Source organism: Rhipicephalus sanguineus, chromosome 10, assembly GCF_013339695.2.
Source record: "Rhipicephalus sanguineus isolate Rsan-2018 chromosome 10, BIME_Rsan_1.4, whole genome shotgun sequence".
NCBI lineage: Eukaryota > Metazoa > Arthropoda > Arachnida > Ixodida > Ixodidae > Rhipicephalus > Rhipicephalus sanguineus.
Window position 1 is genome coordinate 127,772,060 of NC_051185.1, and position 26,099 is coordinate 127,798,158.

Consider the following 26,099-nt stretch of genomic DNA (forward strand, 5'->3'; position numbering starts at 1 on the left):
GAAAAATGAGAACCTCGTAGCGCCATCTTGTCGGTGCAATATGTCCGTAGTTAAGAGGAGCACGCGTACCAGTGCGTATCAGTCCAGAAGCTGCACGCATGTATGCGCGTGTAAAGTACACGCGTGTGCATAACGGTAAATGGGCGGTCGAAATACTTCGACGGGTCACTGGGATAACCGGATGCGATGCAGCCTATCTACACATATGTGTTGAACTGTGAACAACAAAAAAGGGCTCCCGCAGTTGAGCGGTAAATTTGCTGGTGCCGGTCGTATCACGTTCTGTACAGAAATGTTTTTCCTCGCTGTGTGTTTGGCGCTGCTTGTTTCAGCGCTGGTTGTCGAGCCGATTTTTCCGAAGCCCTAAGAATTTCATTACGTCACTCGTTCGCTTGAGCCTTCCATGTTCGAATCGTAGAAAGCCGGCGAAGGCGGCTTGTGCTGTCACCAGTTATATTCCGTTTCGCCATTGTCGTAAGCGCATCGAGTGATGTTCGTGCCGATGTTACCGCTTGGTTGGCCACGCTGTGTGAGAGCAGCGCCAGTCGGGCTTGAGTCAGTGCAGCGGCAGCGTCGCTTCTTGGGACGATCCGGCCGCGCCCTATGCACGCGAGAAGATGGCACATCCGACGCCAGTCGTACCGTCCCGGTGAGTGTGGCATTATTCCGGCGTTCGAAAACAGCGCGAGAACAGGACGAAGGCTAAGGAGCAAACAGCACGAGCAACACGACTCCCGTTTTCACGCTGTTTTCAACGCAGCCCTTCAAGACACACTTCTGCGTTATTTCTCCTATATATGCCTGGAGAAACCGTCTTATGGTAACTGACCCCTGGTTGAGGCAGGTGTACAAATACAGGTGCCGATTCATTGCCCACAATGGCAGTGCAACGTGACAGCGGCTAAGGCTATCTTGCGCTGCCACGGTGCGTAACAAAATATGTCACCGGGTGGATCAAATTTTGTGATATTACTTCATCGTTATTTTGGCACGCGGTATCCAAAAATTTAATTCATTTTCAATTAAAGGCAAAGTGGTTGGGATTGGGGAGCCAGTCCAGCGCTGGGTTGTTACTTTTATTTTTTCGCCCGGCTTGTTTGCGAGCGACAGACTCCCAGTTGCAAGGCGACGCTGATTACGTCTAATCCACCGACCCGATTACAGTAAGGTAACCCGTGATGCCCCTTACGAATGAAACTTGTTACTCCTTAATGGATGGAATTTTTCGATCATGGTACGGGCTCATTCCAGAATGCTCAAGGGCTCGCAGGTGGTTCATTTGCAGCTATGGTGTTCTACCACTCATGGTGGCAAGGTCACTGGTTCAGCTTACTTCCACGCGGCCTAACCACGGAAGAATCGGAAAGCCGTAACGCCGCTGTGTAACGATGCACGTAGCCGTATGCCAAAAATACACGCCACAGCTTTCGGCCCGCCAATTGATCGAAGTATCCGGGGCACTCTTTGCCACGTATGCGCTCGTGTAGAAAGCGAAAAGGTGGCACGTCGGACGTCAGTCGTACCGTCCCGGTGCCCTTTCTTTACCCTTTCTTTTTTCGACGCGCGCCTCCTTTCAACGTAGTCCCTGCGCGGTGTATTTTCTCCCTCTCTGTTACACTTCCTACCTTGCGCCTATGATCTTAGTTCTTTTTTTCTCTGTATAAATGCAGATTGGCTGCACATTCCAGCAAGATGAGCTTCCCCTGTATTTATTATTTTTTTACGTTTTATTTTCATTCCATTTTGATATCTTATGCTGACCGATGTTCTTTTTACCCAATCTGCCTTATCTCATCCTGCGGTCGTCACAAGTGAGCGCATAGAAAAACCGTGAACCGTTGAGCGAAGTAGTGAAATGATCGACTAAGCAAACTGACAACTCACTGACTGCCGCCAGCGATCATCGCTGTAGTATCTTAAATTTTAACCTGGAGACCTATAAGCTGCCGTGCTCTTCAATGTATCCACCGTCTAGTGTTTTTCTCGCAAATGTCTACTGCCGTGAACGCTATAGCAGGAAATGCCACGACGGCGACCCGCTCGGCTGGCGAGGCGAATTGTAAATAGCGGTAAGCCGGCGCGAACGGCAAATGGACACACCTATAGTCTGAGGCGGCAGAGCGTGTCGCTATAGCTACGCCCGAACGATTCGCTCGAAAAGGATCGTGCGAGCGAGGCTGTGGCGCTTTGGCGTCTGTTCACACCTCGCCTGCAACTCCGTTCATTCGAGTGCATGTTCGCGTGGACATTCTTTGTCTGTTATGTTCTTTTTTTATTTTAAAGGAAAGTGGTTTGTTTTGAATGTGTCGCACGTTTCCGGGAAGGCCAAGCTTTTACTGTTGATACAAGGTGGCACGATTGCGACGGTGCCAGCTCTCGTGCAAGCAATTTGCGAGGCGCATTGTTTTCCTTTGCTAACTATTGCTTTCACTATTTCACTATAGCGACTTGAGATGCGTGAGGCCAGAGAGATTTGGATCGTCTGAAGGCTGTAGTGAAGCACTATGGAAGAACAGCCATTTCTCCGGCCCTTTCCCAATGCATCTCTTTTCCAATGTCACGTGGCCCCAATGCAATTGAATGGGCGTGGTGACAGACTTCGGCATCATGAAGCGTTTTCTTGCTGTTTTGCGTTGGTGCCGCCAAGTTAGCTCCTCTCTCTCGCGCATATATATATATATATATATATATATATATATATATATATATATATATATATATATTGGTCTGAAGAGGTATTCTCACTGAACCCGATGAAATATTTGCAAATGACAACCGATAACGTACGAACCTAGAAGGGTGGCAGATCGGGCTGCTAGTTGGTACTCCATGATTTGTAACGCAATAGCGCGGAAACAGGACGAAGGACAAGATAGCGCCTGTCCGCGTCCCTTTTTCTCTTTTGTCCTGTTTCCGCGCTACTACGTTACAGAACTCACTAAAGTTGCGGCCGGTGGACGGGCTTTCATCATATCTGTTGGCCGATGTGATGAAGATGGCGGATAGATAGATAGATAGATAGATAGATAGATAGATAGATAGATAGATAGATAGATAGATAGATAGATAGATAGATAGATAGATAGATAGATAGATAGATAGATAGATAGATAGATAGATAGATAGATAGATAGATAGATAGATAGATAGATAGATAGATAGATAGATAGATAGATAGATAGATAGATAGATAGATAGATAGATAGATAGATAAAGATGGATCACGACATACGCAGGATATCTTCATACCAAGGCAACGCAACGAAAAGGTCAAACGAACACTCCAAGGGGACCAAAAAAACGTCATTTGACGCGATGATGACGACACCGGCAGAGAATACTTCCGTGTATAAACGCCAGGCCACATATCCGGCAACGCATCGCCCGAATGTGGAATGATGACGTCACTTCCTTCCATCGATCAACTCAAAAGCTTTGCCACAGACCGTCAACGCACGTGTCGGTACTGCTTCAAAGCTTGAATTTCGGCTGAACTTTTTATGTCACACTTTTTGAGCGCACAAAAGAACAGGGACAAAAAAAAATCACAGCATATCCACGGAGTGAATGATGATGAGTGGGCGAAGCTGCGGAGGTTCATCGGTAAACCGTGAATCTTCCGTGAATTCTGCCCAGTACATCATCACCGACGTGAGATCGGGCGCGTTTATACTAAAGGTTCGATGAGAGTTATGACGACTTGCAGCTCACTTTAATTTTACATGTACGCTGTGAATTTTCATTGTTTAGAAAACCATTGCTTTAGAAAACTTCTGGCGTCTTTCGTTAAGCAGCTGGCGTCCTTTCGTTTTGCTTTAGAAACATCTGGCGTTCTTTCGTTTTGCTTTTAGAAAACATCTGGCGTCTTTCGTTGGTTTATTTCATCAATCAACGGCGTTTTGAACAAATTTTTTATTGTTTAATCACGCACAGGAGAAATCTCACCAGGCACTACCTTGGAGGTAAAGAATGGCTGCTAATGGGAATGAGAGACAGAAGAAGTCGGCTTTTAGCTAACACTTACACTTCTACTTCTACTAACGTTTCCTACTGGAACATGCCAATGACTGCTAATGGGGAATGAGAGACAGAAGAATTCGGCTTTTAGTTAACGCGCACGCTGCGAATTTTTTATTGTTCAACAACGCACAGGAAAAATCTCCCACCGGCACCACCTTGGAGGTCAAGATCTGGTACTAGCGTTATGACTGGTTACGCACTACTACTACTACGACTACGAGGGACGAACGGGTGCCGCCTTAAGGAGCTTCGCCCCTAAAACGACGCGGACACAGCGCTATATACATGAAAAGTTACCAACAGTGAAACGTGAATTACCAACATGCCCAAACATACGCTCTTTCAAGTTATATTTCTAATACATCGGACTCCGTTTTGTGTTCTACGTTACATCCATCCATACTCATCGCTGTCATTGGCGCTGCCTTCTGTCGGGCGCGCACGTGATCGTACTGCCTGCGGTTCGACCAAGTGCCATCTGATGTGCAACGATTCCTCGGGGATCTGGCACCGTCGAGAGGTCAAGGGAGAAGAATATGCAAAATCTTGAGGTCAGAATATCTTAGGCAGGCGCGGCTCTACAGGCACATGCTTCATGCACAAGTGTTCATGAAAAGTCACCCTGCGGCGAAAAGGAAGAAATGGAGGGAATACTGAACGCTGATTGACGACACGGTGGAAACCTTCTGGAGGCCAGGGAGCTTCGGTCCAAACGAGACAGGAGCCAAAGGGTACAGCACAACGCCGTTCACATCGAGGGAGACACGCAGCTGCCTGGGTATGCGACATTGAAGATGGGACGAAAATTTGCTGTTGAGCCACAAATGTCTGCTCCTGAACTCTTAACCTTAGTTAGAAACGTTTCAAAATGCGCAGAAGAGAATGAAATGGGAATGTGTATTTCAGCAGGTGCTGTTGTTGTGTCGCGAGCGAGACCCCAAAAGCAGTCTTTGCCCTTGAAACGCGTCAAATATTTCCTTAGCTAAAATAGCCTGGCACTGCTCCCTGCCGATAAGGAGGGCGATTTCGTTGTTATCCATCGTAATTCCTTGAAAACAAAGGCAGACTTGGCCTTGGACTCTGTATTTAATCGAAGGAACGAAGTTTCACTCCGCAAGGTGAAGACCGAAGCTAAAAAGCTTTGCCAGAAACTTAACTTGAGCAAGTTGGTTCGAGAGATAGATAGCAAGAAATTTGGTAGCCTGGAAATGTTTTTTTCAGTAAAAACCCACAAGCCGGAGTGGCCGCTACGCATTTTTCAGAACGTGACACCTGGCAAAAGCCTAAGGTCTATTCATACAGGCAAAGTTGAAATTGCTAGCAGTGCGCATGATCCTTTTTTGATTAAGAGCTGTGAATCTGTGATAAGTTATCTGAAATTGAATACATGCAGTAAATTCAATGCTTTTTCTATTGACGTAAAGGACCTCTGTTATTCCCTGCCACACGATGAATTATTAGGATGCGTTCAAGAGGCTATCGATGCTTACGGTGAATTGAAGTTCGTAAATTCTGTCTGCATATCTGTACAAGCATTTCTCGATCTGTTGGCCCTTTATCTGCGTTCGACGTTTGCTAAGTGGGAAGGAAATGTTTTCCTCCAGAAACAAGGTGTCTGCATTGGCTCTTGCATCGCGCCAATTCTAAGTGATCTTTTTCTTGCTCGGAAAAACAGAAAACTAGAAACAGCTAACAGGCGCAAATGTAAAGAAGGTGTTTTAGATATGTGGACGACTACGTTGTCTTTCTAGAATCAAGTCCAGGCGAATTTTGTCATGATTTGTAATAATGTCCCTCATAATCATATCATGGTTTTGGGCCGTTAAACCCCAACAATTATTAAAAATATTATTATCATTATCAAAACCATCTCGATGTGCAGCGCAGTACTCGTTGTATCTACACAATATTAAGACAAAATTAAGTTCCAACTTTCTGTATTCGTACCAGCGCCAACTGCGATATTTAAGCCATGATTTTTTGTATATGACAATGCTCTACTCATGTACCAGACTTAGAAACGCAATGTTTCGATGCACCTTCAATTTGTCCTTGTGATGGAGCGCGCGCGTCGTTGTGAGAACGAAAGAGTACAACGGCCTTGATCTCTTCAAGCATGCGCGCATAGCGTGCAACTCATTCGTTAAATGCTTGGCGGCACATACCTGAACGAGTGTCCCCGCTGCGCAGTTCTTTTTGTCGGGGTCGGTGACACGCACTAAGTTGGCGGGAGCGCGTGGTGAGAGAAGTGATTGTGACCTTCGAGGCAGATAGTCTGAAATGTAAGCAACGTTGTTATATTAAAAAGGGGCGTTTCAGTCGTTCAGTGAACTTCTGTATGTCGGCAATTATCTTCCTATCCGGCACACATTTGTCTATAAAGCAGGCTGGGACTTTTATTGTCGCTGAGACGACAGAGCAATATAGTTTGCCGGTGTAAAGATAGGGCTTATCGTATCAAGGCTTTATTTTACAACTGCTAAAGACATATTCATGCATGCTGTTGCTTATACTTTAATGTTTAATTACATGTTCCCGCGGTATATGCAATGTTGCAACTCTGCGAAGCTGCAGCCAGGCTCCGCTCCCGAACACGCTGAGCCATCTAGCAGTGGCGTCGCCAGATTCGCATGGATCGTGCGTCTGCATGCATCGAAGTTGTCTGAATGCATATGACGCGTGCTCGATGCGTCACCATGCGAAAAGAACGTGTAAGCAAAGATGTGGAAACAACGGATGCACTTGGCAGAGCGAGCATGGCAAATACTGCCGGCTTCTTTAGATGCGAAGTATCTAAAGGGCCCCTCACCAGGTGACGTAACGAATTTTCGTTACACATTGCAAGTTGTTGCGAGCCCAATAAAGAGCATTATGCCGCAAGAATTTTTCTAATCGGTCAGTTAGAAGCTGAGAAAAACAATAATTTGTAGCGGCGCGAAACCATGATGCGAGGAGGCGAGCTGCAAACCCTCGCCGCTCGCCCCGTGTAGCCTTCGCAAGCCAAATCCCCCCCCCCCTGCCCTCTTCAGCACGCGAGCGGAAGGATCACATAACGCATACGCATGAACACGTCATACGCACAGAATGTCACGAGCGCATGACGCGCCCGAACCAGCCCGAGCCCCCGAGACGCGAGGGGTGTTGCGGCGGCGTTCTTTGCGCTTCATCTCTGCAAGTTATGCCGAATGCGCCCTCGCCGATCACTTGGCTTTCAACCTATTACTGAGCACGAAAGCTGCAACATTTGTGTGGACGCGAGACTAGCGGTGTGCCGCATGAACATCTAGTTAGACGCGGGAGGATAAATGAGCCTAATGAGCGCTGGAACGCAGTAGAAAATTAGTTTCGTTGAAAAGGGTGGCGTCTGCACGATGCGCAAAGCGCGAGAACACGAACGCGTGCGAAACGGAGGTAGATTAGTCTCGAATCTCGCTGCGATTCGCAGTAAAAATTAAAAAAAGAAAACGCACACATTCCGTTTGTGTGTTTTATTATTGCTCTCAAGTTTTATTCATCCATTCAAGCAACAAATTACAAAAACTACGCGTCGTGTCAAATAATTATCGCTGTGTCACGTGCTACCGTTGGCGACGTCAGAGCATACTCGTCTACGTAGAGGAGCGACGTCACAGCACTACCATCTACGTAGGGCCATTCTCTCATGCACGTCATCCCCTCATTCTCTGGGCGCGTGGACGCGAGAAGAAGGGCAAGCAGCGTTCAGCTTGAAATTTGACCCATTTACGCGGCGCGTAGCGTTGCAAATTTTGGCAGACGTAATGGTGAACGCCTAGTGCATGGATTGCGCTCGTCAGCTCAAAATTGTCAAACCTGGTGAGGGGCCCTTTAAGGCGGAGCTCAATCCGGTGGTGGTGGTGGTGGTGTGCGGCGTGACCACCCTTACTGCGCATGCGCATACCCTCTCCACACACCTCCTCTCCACTCCCCCTCACCATTCCCAATGTCCTCTACCCCTCTCCACTCACCCTCTCCCCTTCCCCTCCCCATCACCCCTTCCCCCTCTCCCATACCCCTCTCCACTACCCCTATACACTCACCCTCTCCCCTTCCCCTCTCCACTTTCCCTCTCCACTTCCCCTCTCCCCTCCCCCTTTCCACTCTTCCTCTGAAACGCGGGCTAGACATCCGAAATTCTCTCCTACGCAACGCCGCGATGAGCTCGAGCGCATACGCGTCCCCTCCCCTTCTCTCTCCACTCCTACGCTGCCCCCCTCTCGCCCGCCTGTCGACCGCGTTCCCCGCTCGCCCTGTGAAAATCAACGGCCAGGCTAGATGGAAGATACGACGCGCGTAGCGTCTCTCTTCGCGTTCCACGACGCGAGGTCGGTAGCATGCCCAACGAACGCCAACGGAACGCGATCGTGCAAGTGCTCCGGCTTCGCATCGCCTCATGGTCCCCTTTAGCGGGACATGGTGTAATTTTTAGGGGCACAGCACCTTAGGGTCTCGGCTTGTCGGCAGTGCATCGTCGTGGCCAATTTGCTTGCTTGCATTGGCGTGTCCTGTCCATTTGCTTGAGCGCAAGAGAGGGCGTCACCGACTCAGCGCTTGCCGTGTGCCGAGAGAGAGGTAACGGCGCGCGTTTACTGTGGATTCGCTCTTTCTGCGATGACCGCCCGTGGCAGAACTACCAGCTCGCGAGGAACGAGAACGCGCCCTCACCCACGAGAGACAACGCCGACGCAGGTAGCGTCTGCTAGTGAGTTTCTTGATTGAAAAAACCGACTGCTCGCGCTGCACAACCGTTCACCGGCCACCGCGTATATATAGGCACAGAATCTTGACCTGCAATGTAGTGCCGGTGAGAGATTTGTCTTGTGTGTAGTTGAACAATAAAGATTCCCAGCGTGCACGTTAACTGAAAGCGGACTGCGGGTCTCTGTGTCTAGTCTCTGTTCTGTCTCTCATTGCTATTAGCAGTGATTTTGCTGTGGGAAACACCGGCGCACACTGCATGCTTCGCCCCTCAACAGGTTTCACGTTAGTGGAGGTGAAACACCTTTCTCTACATGCTTCGCCCCTCCCCGTTTATTTGCCCCCCCCCCCCCCTCTTTCAATGTTCTTTTCCTTACTTTCCTCTTTATGCCTTTCATTTTGAGACGTGGTGGATAAATGGCCGGCCTACCGAAGGGCGACCTTACCAGTCGACTGTTTTCTATTGTTTAATGACTTTGCGCGGGGGAGTCTACGCGCACATGTGTTCTTGCGTTTCGCCGCCCATCGATCTGTGGCCGCAGTGGATGGTACCCACATCCTCGAGCTTAGCAGCGCGGCACTTTAACTGCTGAGCTACCACAGCGAGCAACCATGAGCGCTTGATATTTATACCGGGTCGATCGCATTTATCCTTCTTACCCTGTAGCTTTCACGTGGTGTGTGACGATGTCATGTGATGACGTCATCATGTGGAATAATAGTGACGTCATGTGCACGTGAAAACTGATGTTTTCTTTTTTGCGATTGGAGTTATTTCATGAGTACAAGCAAACATTTGACATTGGCGCCGTCATCGGCGTTATGATCCGTGTAAAGTCGAAGCGCGATCAGTTGCTATTGCGCCCGGTGCGCTGTGGGAAACCATGCGACAGGGGGCGCCATCATCGAGCGCATGAGCAGCCGAGCAGGGTGGAGGGAGAGCAGGCGCGTGGACGTCGTGTAAAACCGCAGCGGTGGTCGAGTGGTTAAAGCGCGTGCCTCCAATGCGGGAAGTACAGGGTTCGATTTACGGTACCGCTGGGCACACACCGGTTTCTTTAATGCGTAGAGGGTACCCTGCATGGCGCTCGGTGTTATTAGTGCTCCCGCACTCCCACATGTGATTGCGCTCCTTCTGTTCACTTCGTTTTTCCCGTGTTCGTCCGATCTTTGCGCACATATCCAACAATAAGACATGCGCCAACTCGCCCAACAAGAAGTTCTTCTAAGATCCCACATGTGAGTTCAGCATGGGATCAGAAATGAGTGTCTTTCGTCTCATCAAACAACAACGGCTCTGTAAAGAACGGGGGAGTACGGAGAAGCGTGGGTCTCCTTCTTTGCTCAGTACTGCCAATACCGTCTAGGCCACCGCGATGTTGTAATAGGGGCCGCACGCACCCTATTTTGTAAGTAATCGGCTGCTTGTAAGTACTCGGCAATAATCGGGGCTAAGCAACCAATACGGCTACTCGCTCCGTGTGCGCAGTTTCCACCGATGCCCAAACATCTCCGCGCGCTAAATTTCGCGGCTCAGGTTGTTACAAATAAGCCAGAGGCCAGGCGATGCTTTTTCTCACTCCTGTGTGCGCTGTTAATCACGTCGAACGAAACTGTTTTCCAGTGAGTTGTGCTTCCTTGTACTCGCATGCACCATGATCGCCAAGTTACCCAGCAACGTCAATATTTACTGCTATACGGTGACCCGAAAGACGCGGGTGCTACACTCTTAATCAAGTCCTGCTTAAAGTGTCAGTCTATAGCCCGGAAACGAGACGAAAAATCTAACGCCTGTAGACTGTTTGTTTAGCCGGCACAACCTGCAGGCGGCGGCGCCCGTAGCCGTCCCTCGGCGTAGTAGCTTTCTCAGCGGCTCATCTCATAGGCAGGACTCAATATAGACCGGAGATTTTTCGTCTCGAATCCCGGCTAGTTGAAGGCCGCCTATAGACATCTCCTCGTTCCACGTGACCAGGTGTCCTGGCTACGGGGAGTCCTACTACGGTGCGTCCCAGCTGCGGCGCGCCCTAGCTATAGGCGGTGTACGAAGCGGCGAAAAAAAAATTGATTTTAGGTCACCTTTTAAGCTGTATTCGGGGTATTTGGAGACTTACACACATGTTTTATGACATACATAATCCATACACACATATTACAATCAGAAGTAAACCACAGAAAAACTCCCAATATACACACGCGGATTCGAACTCGCGAACACTCGATCAGCAAGCGCGTACGCTAACCATTACACCACATCACTCCGCGGCCCCAGTGATAAAAGTACGGGGGTTTATATGCACCAATGTGTGGCTACACGCTCTGGCGTATTAGTGCAGTGGAGGTCGTTATTATGCATGTAGCGTTCACTGATAAGTAAGGTGACATTTTTTAAATGACATTCGTGAAACTATATAGGGCGTCACTCAAGTTATTGCTGGGAGCATGCTTCAAGCGAATTTGCGTGCTTGGTAAAGAAGATAAAACTGTTCCGCATACATTTGGCACTGGCGCCTCAGTGACATTTAAAGAATTTTGGCGTGCATAATATCCGAGTTCTATTCATGTTGGCCGTCAGCCTGTTGCCTTTCGTGGGCTGAACGAGTTTTCAACGTCAAGATTCGCTTGCCGTGGGACGTGTGCTCGGAATCCATCCACGGCAACCGCACAGCGACGTAGCCGATTACCGACGGAGAATCACCGTGTTCTCAGTAACGTCGCTGGCCGCTTCACCGCCGACGGTTACCAGGCCGGTAGCCGATATCGTCACTAAGCCTATTCAGTTTATTTCGAAGCCGTAGTCGACCGTGCTTCAGAACAAACCGCTCACGCTCATATGCCAGGATGTTTTACCTATTACCGTCGGTGGCTTGACCCCCTCCCCGCAATAATTACACACTGAGATGAACATGCGCTGATAATCGTGGTATTGTCAGCCATATATACAGTATTCGAACACGCCCGAGCAGGTGCGGTATCGCCGTGCACGCACTGCAGATGAACTTCACTTGTAAAGGAACTCTTCTTGGCTCTAAACGTTGGATAGTGCACGTCGCTTCCCCTCAAATGAATGACACTATACCAGTAGACATTATTTTAGCTTCAATGAAAAATGTGGCCGACACTTGCATCGACCATGGAAGCGAGGAGCTGGCGCTGAATGCATGCAGCTACGCGGTCGCTCGGCGGACTGCGCCCCGGAGGAAATGCCGTTTATGTTGGACGCCACTCGCGCGACGTACGTGACTTGTGAATTGGGCTTTGCACGCTGGAGACGCGGCTCGCCGTTTGCCGTTCTCAGGCGCGCAGTGCGCAGGCAGGAATATGATGCTAACATGGACTGGATCTTATATCCGGCAGCACTTATCGCAGAAATATTTGTGGCATTCTGTTACGTCTCCATCAGTGGCTATATTTTTGAGAACTTCTAAATTCACGCTGATATAGCGGTTCCGCCGCGCTATTTAAATCACCTCATACTCGTCTCAAAGCAGAGATCGCGCTAAAATCACACTGGATGATGCTATATTTTTCACATAAGTTTACTGAAACATTTTCTGGAAGCCCGAGTCTATGCAATGTACTAAGTATAGTATTGGTGCGAACGGCACTTTCATGGGCATGCAGCGCCTAACTGTGTACAAGTCTCACCTTTTGATCAATGTTTGACAAATCTCGCCGTGATTAATACGGCTGAACACGGAAACATTTACAAGCTACATCCACACAGCTGCATTTGCATGCGCACGCGACTGGGGAATGTTAATTTGTTGTGCTAGAGTGCATGGGATAGCCTTTTGGAGTCTTTTACGTATACACGCACTTAATTTTTTATGTGCGGATTACTGAGAGGCATTGCGTACAGCAGAAATCCAGAACATAGTAGAGTGGTGCATTGATGGAAAATGAATTTGACACCATCGAGTAATAGGTTCTAGTGTTGCAGAGTTTGCGCAGATTTTTTTATTGCGCACATACAAAGCGGTTGCGCCTCAGTGTGGCAGTCGTTGCGACGAACTGAAACTGCTAAATTATGACATATTATCGTAAGAAAGTTAACGTAGAGTGGCAATTTGTCGAACATGAGGGTGCTTAACGAATTCTGAACTTTTTTAGCCAATGCGGCGATGTTATTACGAGGTACACCCACAGGCGCGCACTTCGCGCTGACACAATGTACGTTCCAGAGGATGGTAATTTGATTATGCAAATATTGTTTTCTAGACTTAGACATTGCCTACCGCGGATTTAGGAGAAAAGAGTGAATGGTATTGCGAAATCTAGAACACCTCGTGGAAGCTCTACTGTCTGCATTTGATTTCTACAGCATGCGGTTACTAATAGTAGAGCATTAAATTAGATATATACATTTCACGGCAAACGATTCGAGCATTTGTCCAAGGAAGCATTTTGTTTTTCATCATTACTATAGCCTATTTTATGTCCACTTGAGGACGAAGGTCTCTTCACTAATCCCCCATTGATCCTATCCAGCGTCTTCATTACTATTTTTGTGTGTTTGTGGCATGCACAAGAACGAAGAAAGCAGTCAGGTTGCGGTATCCCTAATGCGGACTCCCTTAACGACAAGTGACACGCCGTGTAGTGGTTGATTGTTGGCTAACAGAGTTTTAGAATTGTGTGCGCAGACGTTGCGATGGCTGGGCACGTACGCTATACTGTGTTCGGAAAGTAACGTGCGTACACAAGTGTCTAGTCTTTGACAGATGCGCAGTGGCAACATACACAAGAAATTGTGCACACGAAGCTCTGGGTAGCGTATGCTAATACTGCCTAATTTTAACCACGTGGATTTTTTAACGTGAACCGATTACATCACATAGCGTTTTTGCGCTCACACTCTAAGCCAAAAATGGAAAAAAGGAGAGTAACTGCCGGTTTTAGTCCTAAAGACCAACTGTTACTCCCCAAAAAGACCAACTGGAACAAGATGGCTGACATGGCTCAAGTTGGGGGAGTAAGCGTTTAGGGTTAGGTTGGAAGGGAGCAACAGAAGGACGAACGGCAACAGTTTCTCTCGGCGCGCAACCGCTGCTCTCCTGCAGGACGCACCCAGTATCGGTCGATGCATGGGCCATATTTTCTTGCGGGCTGGCATAAGGAAACTAGTTTTTGTAAACTGAACAGAGAGATACGCACGCTAATAGGGACATTTGGCTTGTACGTAAACTTTTTAATGTTACCGTGTTACCGGAACACATGTTTTAGAAAGGTTTTACCTCCCCGTACGTAAACGGATACCTTTACGTTTGAATAAACCATGAAATGTTGATGACAACGGCATTTAAATTATATTTAGTTTATATAAGATTGTATAACCGCTGCAGAAATATCTCGAGGGGTTTTTAGCGTAGAATACCGGGTTATCCGACGATTGTGTCGCCATATTGTGACGCTTCGTGCAACCATAGTCGTGGACACGTTTGTTTTCGCCTAGTGTTTTAGAGGGAAAAAAATGATTGAAAAGGTAACTAATTCGTAATAATGCCGCGGCAAGGCATTTACACCAGAAGTGGAACGCACGATGTTTCTGAAATAACAATTTTTTTCTTGCCTGCTTCATCTTGTTCCCGCTAGATGGCGTCACCTATCCAGCCTGTCGGGGTATTTATGTCAAGGCTTCTCACGTTTCTACCGCTTCGGTATTCTAATTCTAGGTCAATCTAGTGACTCTAGCCGCTGAAACAAAGTGATCGCAATTACCGCTCGCACTTCGGCTTATTTTTACTCGGCGGCTGGAGCCTCGGGAAAGCGGATCGCGAGTAGCCGCGAACGAATGTGGATTTTCGAGATAGGGCCGTAAACGTAAAGCTAATCCGGAGAGTAGTTCACGTTCCGTAAGGGCCCGTGTATGCGCAGATTCGTTCCGGTAACTCGTAACACGGTAACGTAAAGCTAAAAGCCCACAATACAAGCTAAAATCGCCCAATAAAAGGCATGGTTGCACTAGAACGCCAGCACCTGAAGCTGTTGTCGTCGAAAGTCAAATGGCGTGGTTGCGTATAACAGTTGGCATAAATATATAGCCTGAGACTGTGGCACTAAAATGCGAAGCTTCGCGAGACTCCGTGTATACTTCGCGACAAACAAGCGGTTGAGAGAAGTACACAGTTGATAGACTTTACATTTTCGGTTTTATGCTGACAACGAGACTGACAGCGAGCTAACGCCGCTGCCTCCCCTACCCCCTCATCTCTACCTTGTCACTGGCTGATTTTGCCGAGAGGACAGTTATCGCAATCGGGTCCGGTAGCTTGAATTTGTGTTTAATCTCAGAGCAAACGGATGTTATCAGCTCGGGCGGTGTTGTCTTTTCAAAGGGGAGGTGACTCTTCCGCAAAAAATATTATTATTAATATTGATATTAATAATAGCAATGATAATAAAGAAGAAGAAAACACACCTCCGGGCAAAAAAGAAAAAAAGAAGAAACTGGTCTTTTAGCTAGCGCAAAGGGAGCACGGCAAAGCCTGTGTTTTCGTGAGAGACTCATTGCCTTGACGCTTTCAGATGTATACATTGTTACCTTCTATTCTCTTTCGAACATCACCACTGGTTCTGCACGCCTATACTCATTTCACTAACATGTCAGAACGCGCAACGACCCGTCGGAACCTACATAACCCCGTTTCCTTTCAGACGGCGCCGTAGCGTTTGGTGGCGCAGTGGTTAGCGTGCGCGCATGGTGATTAAGTGGTCGCGAGTTCGAATCCTGTGTGTTTGTTGCAAATTTTCTGAATTTCTTTCTGAACGAGAAGTCTGTGTATAATTTGTACATCCAAATAAATATGTGTATAAACCTCAATGTGCTCTAGAAGTCAATCAAAAACGAATTTTTTTTTTTGGCCCAGGAAGAAACTAAGGAGTAACGGGAAGGAGCATCCGTTGCTCCCTTGAGGAGCATCAGAAAGGAGTAACAGTTGGTCCTCAAGGAGAGCAACGGTTCGTCCCCTTGCCGTTGCTCCTTTTAGGAGAGTAATGGGAGTGGCAAAGCACTTGCTCCCTCAAAGGAGGAACCCCTATACCCCCGTTGCTCTCTTTTGGCTTAGAGTGCATTTACCCCTTGATGGGTACCTATATTGACCATTAACACTGAGCCTGGAAACTATAAGCATGCAGTGTGTTTAGACATGCGTATAAAAATTCGCATCGTTTTTCTTTTTTTTTTTTTTTTAGTATCGGTGGTTAAAGCATGGACGCACCGCGTTCCCCATAAATGTACCGTTCAGCGGAATCATTTGAGAATGACTTGACGGACCATACCAGCTTCATAGTTCAACAGTACCTGCTGTGTCTAGCGTGTATAAGCATGCGAGAAACAGGTACTGCTTACGTGTAAAAATAAGTATTTATTGTAAAAAAATACGAACAGCGCTAAAAGCAATGCTCAGCGCTGAAGGAAACGATGAACGTGCCAACCGATGTTTTTTCGGACAAATATATTCTGGTGCTTAACGAATACTTTTGATCTTGTCAATGTCTTCAGTAGCTTCCTGCCGTTAAAATACCTGGGAGACAACTGGGTTCATTATACTCAGCACGAAACGAAGTATTGAGAATACACAGTTGGATCTGTGAGGTCCTTAATATAGTACATCGTCAAGCACCAAATAAGGGCTTTCTCTAGAAGTGTGCCAACCGAAAGTTTCACATTCTCTTGCACTTGATCGCAGTAGAACGCCTTGTTGTCGTACTTCCTCCGAATTCTGCGGTCAGGCGATGGGCGGGCTGCTGTCATCCTGACGGGAAAAAAAAAAGAAAAGCAGAGGATACATGCGACGTTGTGTTCTTAGATCACCTGGTGTTTTCGCCCATCACACAAAAACTGTAAACGGACGTTTTCAATCTGTTATACATCTTGACGAATTTTGTGTAGACATCGTCACAGAAGTTACAAATATGAAAGTGTTTTGTTTTCAGAAGTTGCTAATGAAGCTTTCTAATAGTGTTTTAACCATAAACTTACTACAGCTATGAGAAAAAGCTTAGATTTCCTCAGAAATACTCATCGATCTCCACGAAATACATGCGGGCATTACACATCTGACCCAGTATGACTTTGACCTCGTTGAACTTCTCCATGAAACTTCCAGTTTTTCTTAAAAGTGAAGCTCTGTTTCGAATGTCGGCTGCAAGTGAAAACCACAGCACAGTCGCAATTTGATGAGAATCACGTACAAGGAAAGCAGTTTTACAATAGACTCACGATTGATTCGTTAAGTAAATAAAGTGGCAGGCAAACGTGGCTTAAAACTTGGTTGCACAATATTGCACAATATTACAACAGCACAATATTGCAAACGAATTTTCTTCAATAACAGGTGAATGACAGTCACGGCAAATATTTGAATGGTAGCAGCCAATGCATGATTAAAAATTAATTCGCTGCTGCAGGTCAAGGCTCGGCTGCGGCGGCTATAATTAGATGGGAGCGAAAAGCAAAAAAAAGAAAATGAATAAAAAACACAAAAAGAAAGATCATGTGCTCAGTTACGGCATTGTAGACAACGCCACGGCCGGTGTTGCTGCTGCTGGAAAACCTGCAAGGTGTGCGCTCCTTGCCAGTTGCTCGATGAAACTGCGCCTGGCTCTTGTGTCAGAAGGTTTTGTCACCTGCAAAGGTATTCATATATTGTGTATACTATCACGAGGATGAACAACAATTATATTCCTCATTACGACTGCTGTATGCACTTCACTTCTCTGTAGTAACATTAACAATGAGCAATCCAACATAAATAATAAGCTGCCAACGAAAACAACAATACTTTTATACAACCACGGTTATATATCGCTGTTGCATCGCATGAAATGATGGATGAGAGAACAAAAATGCCATCAACTAGCTAACGTCTAATTACATACGACGCATTACTTTACCTTCATCGAGATCAGCAGTTTTCACAGGCACCACAGCTGGCGCATGATGCACTGATGTACTTGTCCACACTTGACTTGGCACTGCATAAGACCAACGTGCAAATGTGACCCGAAACCACAGAAATCATTGAAGGGGCACAGTAAATACGCAAGTGTATTCACGAGCATGAATGAGGCTGGCTTTAAAACTTGTTAGAAATTAGGCAGCAAAATTCGTTTTAAAGACTGTCGCTATTCAGAAAGTCAAATTCCTTATTTTTCCTGCTAAAAACAAGAGATGCCGCTAGTCGTATCTATGAGCGCCTGATCCAATGAAACGGTACTAACGTCTTCGGTGCTCGTAAGTGCAGTTTTATTACTTTTTGATTGCGGAAAAACTTTTCCGCTTCGCAAAGGTAATCAAAGAAATGTAAATGCGAAGTACAACGACCTATCATGAAAGGATGTCTTAACATCATTCAACTGCTAGCAAAACTATGCTTCGTTTGATTGCCGCATTGTATCATTGACCATAAATGCAGAGGACAGTTGCTAGCCGAAAGGTAAGAAGCCATGCGAGAGCTAAAATTACACAGCTTGTCAAGCAACACGAAGTGATTTTCTCAGTGACACCTGTCAAGAGCGACGAAAGCCTCTGAACTCTATGAGAGTTCACAATAAATGCGACCAGCACGACAACACGTGCGCGACTATAGAGACAGATGACGATTACAACAAATATAAGTACTCGTATACTCGTATAGTTATTTCAAAAGCCGTCAAAAGAATATTCTGGCAGCTCAATACCGTCATTCATATATATCAGCGCAAGCATGCAACAATGTGAACGCTAACAGCACGAGCATATATGTGAAGAACGAAGAACACTCACCCAGGCGGGTACGATGCGCCGGGCTGTGTGCGCACCAGCGAGACAGAAATGGCGCGAAAGCGTCGTGTAATCCTGCAACTGCTTGCGTGTAGCCATTTCACGTGCAAAGGGATGTTGCTATGTCCTCGCAACACCCCCTTCATATTGAGATAAGCGAATTCTTCCATGGCGGCCGAGTACCGGCTCACGCGGCACGCTCAACAGACCACACCAACCTATTAAACATCCGCCGCTCTCGTGGAATGCGCTAAAACTAACCACTCGCGCCAAAAACGCAACCCCCTTCCCATCGCAGAATATCTTCGAACCAATTCTTGCTCCGTGCTTCGAACTCTCGTTTTTACCTCCTTCCTTTCTTTTCTCTGCGCAAAAACAGCAGAAGCGGAGTGCAACGGAGAGCGTAGCAGCGTAGCAGCCCCTATTCTCTCTCACGCACGCAAGAGAGGGCGCGTAGTCAGCTCCATGCGTATACCTCCTCGCAGCATAGCTCGCCTTTGCGGCTGACGCTGTCGGCGCATGCGTATACACCGACGCTTGCGCCGACAAGTTATAACACGCGGGAGCATACGCTGAGCTGTAGCCAGGATTCTCACTTACGCGGCCCACACCGACGCGCCACTAATACTGCAGGCCGTCTATAAGGCGGCGGTGAAGGGTGCACGTTTTTTTTATACACTTGTCACGGCTAACTCCTTTTCGAATCCCTACTATAGCCGGGAGTTTTCCTGAGTGTTGAAGCGTCCCGCCTACAGGGCATGGGTTAGCCAGGACTTGATTAAGAGTGTATCCCGGTCGCTGCGGTACACTCTTAATCATGTCCTGCTTAAAGTTGCAGTTTATAGCCCGGAAACGAGACGAAAAATCTAACGCCTGTAGACTGTTTGTTTAGCCGGCACAACCTGTAGCCGGCGCCGCCCGTAGCCGTCCCGCGGCGTAGTAGTTTTCTCAGCGGCTCGTATCATAGGCGGGACTCAAATAGGCCGGAGATTTTTCGTCTCGAATCCCGGCTGGTTACGAGGCCGGCTATGGAGATCTCCTCGCTCCGCGTGAGCCTAGCTACGGTGTGTCCCAACTACGGCACATCCTAGCTATAGGCGGTGTATGAAGCGGCGAAACAAAAAATTTATTTTAATCCACCTTTTAAGCTCTAATCGGGGATTTGGAGGCTTAGACACATATTTTATGATATACATAATCCATATACACATATTACACTCAGAAGTAAACCACAGAAAAATTCACAACAAACACTCGCGGATTCGAACTCGCGAACACTCGATCAGCAAGCGCGTACGCTAACCACTACACCACATCACGCCGCGGCGACAGCGTTGTAAAAGAACGGGGGTTTATATGTACCAATAGGTCGCTACACACTGGCGTATTAGTGCAGTGGAGATCGTTATTATACATGCAGCGTTCACTGATACGTAAGGAGATATTTTTTAAATGACATTCGTGAAAATATATACGGGGTCACTCAAGTTATTGTTCGGAGCATGCTTGAAGCGAATTTGCGTGTTTGGTATAAAAGGTAAAACTGTTCCGCATATATTTGGCACTGGCACCTCAGTGACATTTAAGGAATCTTAGCGTTCATAATACCCCAGTTCTATTCACGTAAGCCGCCAGCCTGTTGCCTTTCGTGGATTGAACGAGTTTTCAACGTCAAGATTCGCTTGCCGTGGGACGTGAGCTCGGAATCCATCCGTGCCAACCGCACAGCGACGTAGCCGTAGCAACGACGTAGCAACGACGGAGATTAGCCGTGTTCTAAGTAACGTCGCTGGCCGCTTCACCGCCGATGGTTACCGGGCCGGTAGCCGATATCGTCACTAAGCCTATTAAGTTTATTTCGAAGCCGTAGTCGACGGTGCTTCAGAACAAAGCGCTCACGCTCATATGCCAGGATCTTTTACTTCTTACCGTTGTTGGCTCGACCCTCTCCGCGTAATAATTACACACTGAGATGAACACGCGCTGATAACCGTGGTATTGTCGGCAATATGTATAATATGCGAACACGCTCGAGCAGGTGCGGTGTGCCGCGCAGGCACTGCAGATGAACTTCACTTGTAAAGGAACTCATCTTGGTTCTAAACGTTGGATAGTGCACGTCGCTTCCCCTCAAACGAATGACACTATTCCCACAGATGTTATTTTTGCTTCAACAGAAAGTGCGGCCCACGTTTCGGTCGACCATAGAAGCGAGGAGGTAGAGCTGACTGCATGCAGCTTCGCGGTCGCTCGGCGGACTGCGCCGCGGAAGAAATGCCTCTCAGATGCGCTTACATTGGACGACACTCGCGCGACAGATGTGACTCGTGAAGTGGGCAGTCCACGCTAAAGACATGGCGGCTCGGCATTCGCCGTTGTCTGACACGCAGTGCGCAGGCGGGAATTGGCTGCTAACATGAACAGGATCTTATATCCGGCAGTAGTTATCGCCGAAATATTTGCGACGTTCTGTTACGACTCCATCAGTGGCCATATTTTTTAGAACATCTCGATTCATGCGGGTATAGCGGTCCCGCAGCGCAAGTTAAATCACCTCATACTCGTCTCAAAGCGGAGAATTCGCTAAACTCACACTGGATGATACAATATTTTTCACTTAAGTTTACTAGAATATTTTCTGGAAGCGCGAGTCCATGCAATGTACTATACGCAGTATTTGTGCGAAAGGCACCTTCATGGGCATGCAGTGCCTAACTCTATACAAGTTTCACCTTTCAATAAATTTTTGGCATATTTCGCAGCGATTAATACGGCGGTACACGCAAAATTGGCGAGCTACATCCACACAGCTGCATTTGCATGCGCACGCGACTGTTAGTTTGTTGTGCTATAGAGTGCATGGGATAGCCTTCTGGGGTTTTTTACGTGTACACGCACTTAATTTTTTTATGTGCGGATTACTGAGAGGTGTTGCGCACACCAGAAATCCAGAACGTAGTATAGTGGTGCATTAATAGAAAATGAATTTGACACCATCGAGTAATAGGTTCTAGTGTTGCAGAGCTATGCGCAGATGCCAAAAGACAACGTATGGTCTATGAAGGATGCAACTTTTGGTGCAAGCTGGATTTTTAATTTTTTTATTGCGCACATACAAAGCGGTTTCGCCTCAGTTTGGCAGTCGTCACGAGGAACTTAAACTGCTAAACTATGATATATTATCCCAAGAAAGTTCACGTAGAGTGGCCATTTGTCGAACATGAGGGTGTTTGACGATTTCTGAACTTTTTAGGCCAATGAAGCGATGTTATTACGAGGTACACCCACCGGCGTACGCACTTCGCGCTGGCACATATGTCCGTTCCAGAGGACGGTAATTTAAGTATGCAAATATTGTTTTCCAGACTTAGGCACTGCTTAACATGGATTTAGGAGAAAAGCGTGAACGGTTTTGCGAAATCTAGAAACCTCGTGGGAGCTCTACTGCTCGCACTTGATTTCGACAGCATGCCGTTGCTTTTAATAGAGCATTAAATTATATACGTACATTTCACGGCAAACGATTCGCGCATTTGTCCATGGAAGCATTTTGTTTTTCATCATTACCAACCTATTTTATGTCCACTTGAGGGCGAAGGTCTCTTCACTAATCCCCCATTGATCCTATCCAGTCTTCATTACTATTTTTGTGTGTTTGTGGCATGCACAAGAACCAAGAAAGCAGTCAGGTTGCGGTATCCCTAATGCGGACTCCCTTGACGTCAAATGGCACGCCGTGTAGTGGTTGATTGTTGGCTAATGGAGTTTTAGAATTGTGTACGCAGACGTTGCGTTGGCTGGGCACGTACGCTATACTGTATTCGGAAAGTAACGTGCGTGTACCAGTGTCTAGTCTTTGACAGATGCGCAGTGGCAACAAACACAAGAAACTGTGCACACGAAGCTCTGGGTACGGAGTTTTAATAGTGCCTAATTTTAACCACTTGGGATTTTTTTAACGTGAACCGACTACATCACATAGGAGAGTTTTTACGCTCACTTTCCCCTTGACGGTTACCTAGAGTAACCACTACAAGTAACTTGGAAACTATAAGCATGAAGTGTGTTTAGACATACGTATAAAACTTCGCATTCTTTTTTTTTTTTTTTTCAGTAACGGCGGTTAAAGCATGGATGCACCATGTTCCTCGTAAATGTATCGTTCAGCGGAATCATTTTCGTTGAGAATGACTTGACTGGCCCTGTCAGCTTCATAGTTCAACAGTACCTGCTGTGTCTAGCGTGTATAAGCATGCGAGAAACAGGTACTACTCACGTGTAAAAATAAGTATTTATTGTAAAAAAAATACAGCGTTAAAAGCAATGCTCAGCGCTGATGGAAACGATAAACGTGACATCCGATATTCTGGTGCTTTTGATCATTTCTTTCGATCGTTTCAATGTTTCTTCAGCAGCTTCCCACCGGCAAAACACCTGGGAAACAACTGGGTATTTCTCATTGCACTCTGCACAAGACGAAGCATTGAGCATACCCAGTTGGGTACGTGAGGACCTTAATATAGTACATTGTCAAGCACAAAATAATCGTATCGTACATCATCAAGCACACATTTCTCTAGAACTGTGCCAACCGAACGTTTCCAATTCTCTTGCACTTGATCGCAGTAGAAAGGCTTGTTGTCGTACTCCCTCCAAAACTCCGGGGTCAGGCGATGGGCGGGCTGCTGGCATGTCATCCTAACGAAAAAAAAAAAGCAAGAAGACACATTCGACGTTATGTTCTTAGATCACGTGCCCTTTTTGCCCATCACAAAAAAAAACTTCTACTTGGGAAGCGGTTGTTCTCATTCTGTTGTACACCTTGTCGAATTTTGTTTAAATATTTAGTGTCACAGAAGTTGGAAATTACAAAAGTGTTTTCAGAAGCTGCTAATGAAGCTTTCTTATAGTATTTTAACCATAAACTTACCAGAGTTATGAAAGAAAGCTTAACATTAGTTCCTCAGAAATACTCGTCGACCTCCACGAAATAAATACATGCGGGCATTGAACGTCTGACCGAAGATGACTGACTTTGTTGAGCTTCTCCATGAAACTTCCAGTTTTTTTAGAAGTGAAGCTCTGTTTCGAATGTCGGCTGCAAGTGAAAACCACAGCACAGTCGTAATTTGATGAGAATCACGTACAAGGAAAGCAGTTTTACAGTAGACTCACGATTCATTCGTTAGGTAAATAAGATTTTTAGATGGGAGTGAAACGCAAAAAAGAGAAAATGAATAAAAAACACAAGAAGAAAGATCGTATGCTCAGTTACGGCATTGTAAACAACACCACGGCCGGTGTTGCTGCTGTTGCTGCTGCTGGAGACCCTGCAAGGTATGAGCTCCTGGCCAGTTGCTCGATAAAACTGTGCGCCTGGCTCTTATGTCAGAAGGTTTTGTCACCTCCAAACGTATTCAAATTCTGTGTATACTATCACGAGGATGAACGAGAATTATATCCCTTATTACGACTGCTGTACGCACTTCACTTCTCTGTAATAACATTAACAATGAGCAATCCAACATAAATAATAAGCTGCGAACGAAAACAACAATACTTTTATACAACCACGGTTATATATCGCTGTTGCATCGCACGAAATGATGGATGAGAGAACAAAAATGCCATCAACTAGATAACGTCTAAATTACATATGACGCATTACTTTACCTTCATCGAGATCAGCAATTTGCACAGGCACAACAGCTGGTGCATGATGCACTGATGTACTTGTCCACACTTCACTTGGCACTGCATTAGACCAATGGGCAAATGTAACCCGAAACCACAGAAATGAGTGAAGGGGCAGAGTAAATACGCAAATGTATTCATGAGCATGAATGAGGCTGACTTTAAAACTTGTTAGAAATTAGCCAGCAAAACGCGTTTTAAAGACTGTCGCTATTCAGAAAGTCAAATTGCAAATTTTTCCTCCTAAAAACAAGAGATGCCGCTAGTCGTATCTATGAGCGCCTGATCCAATGAAACCTACTAACGTCTTCGGTACTCGTAAGTGCAGTTTCATTACTTTTTGATTGGGGGGGAAAACTTTTCCACTTCCCAAAGGTAAAAAAAAGAAATGTAAATGCGAAGTATAACGACCTACCATGAAAGGACGTCCTATCATCATTAAAATGCTAGCAAAAATATGCTTCCCTTGATTGCCGCATTGTATCATTGACCATAAATGCAGAGGACAGTTACTAACCGAAAGATAAGAAGCCATGCGAGAGCTAAAATTACACAGCTTGTCAAGCAACACGAATTGATTATCTCAGTGACACCTGTCAAGAGCGACGAAAGCCTCTGAACTGTACAAGAGTTCACAATAAATGCGATCAGCACGACAACACGCGCGCCACTATAGAGACGGATCACGATTACAACAAATATAAGTACTCGTATACTCGTATAGTTACTTGTACGCATACTCGTATAGTTATTTCAAATGCCGGCAATAGAATATTCTGGCAGCTCAATACCATCATTCATATATATCAGCGCAAGCATCCAACAATGTGAACGCTAACAGCACGAGCATATATGTGAAGAAAAAAGAACACTCACCCAGGCGGGTACGATGCGCCGGGCTGTGTCCGCAGTGTGCGCACCAGCACTGCTTGCGTGTAGCCATGGCACGTGCAAGGGGATGTCGCTATGTCCTCGCAACACCCCCTTAATATTGAGATAAGAGAATTTTTCCATGGCGGCCGAGTACCGGCTCACGCGGCACGCTCAACAAACCACACCAACCTATTAAGGTACGTACTCACTAGCGGCAAAAACGCGCGCGACACGCCGCGCGCAGCAAGTGATGCTGTCGCGAGCGGCAGGAGTCACAAAAAACGGCAGCAACGCGCGGCAAACGCGCGAGTGCGTGGTAGACCCATTTTTCGCGGCAAGCCGCAAAATGAGAACCAATCAGAAGCGAGCCGCGCAGTTGCGACGCCACCTATCTGCACGGAAATGATTATAATGCGTGGCCTCCGAGACTAAACTGACACACACGCCGTAAACTCTCGAAAGCCGTGCCAAGGCAATAGGCCGTTGACAATGCAGCTTCTCCGCACTTCGCTGCAGGGTTCGGTGGACCCGTGCAATTGCACGAGCGATGTTCAGGAGGTGTGATTAAGGGAAGAGCAGGCGCGGAGCAGCTCTGGCAAAAGACACGCGCGTGCGACAAGGAAATCGGCTGAAGGTACGTTCTCACTTGCGGCAAAGAGACGCGCGACACGTCGCGCTCGGCGAGCGATGGTGTCAAACGCGCAAATGGGTGCGAAACCCATTTTTCGCGGCATGCGGCAAAATGAGAACCAATCAGAAGTGAGCCGTGTATTCGAGCCGCTACCTGTCTGCAAGCAAATAATTATAATGAATGGCAGATGATTATAATGCACGTCTCAAAACCACGATATGATTATGAGAGACGCCATAGTGGAGGGCTCCGGAAATTTTGCCCATTTGGTCTTCTTTAAAATGCACCCTCATCTAAGCACACGGCCCTCAAGCATTTTCGCCTGCATCGAAAATGAGACTGGAGAGCGACACGTACGCCGCAAAATCTCGGAGGTCATGCCTAGCGAATAGGCCGCTG

At 46.8% G+C, this 26,099-nt stretch overlaps 1 protein-coding gene across 1 annotated transcript in view; it reads left to right on the forward strand.

The window, feature by feature from the left end:
- Positions 1-497: 497 nt before the first annotated feature.
- The window catches only part of LOC125756273 (muscle calcium channel subunit alpha-1-like), a 165,006-nt gene continuing 139,404 nt past the window's right edge, over positions 498-26,099 (forward strand). The window contains exon 1 of the mRNA XM_049420242.1: positions 498-649. Within this exon, the coding sequence (XP_049276199.1) occupies positions 604-649 (46 nt within the window). The 5' untranslated portion in view covers positions 498-603. The remainder of the gene's footprint in view (positions 650-26,099) is intronic.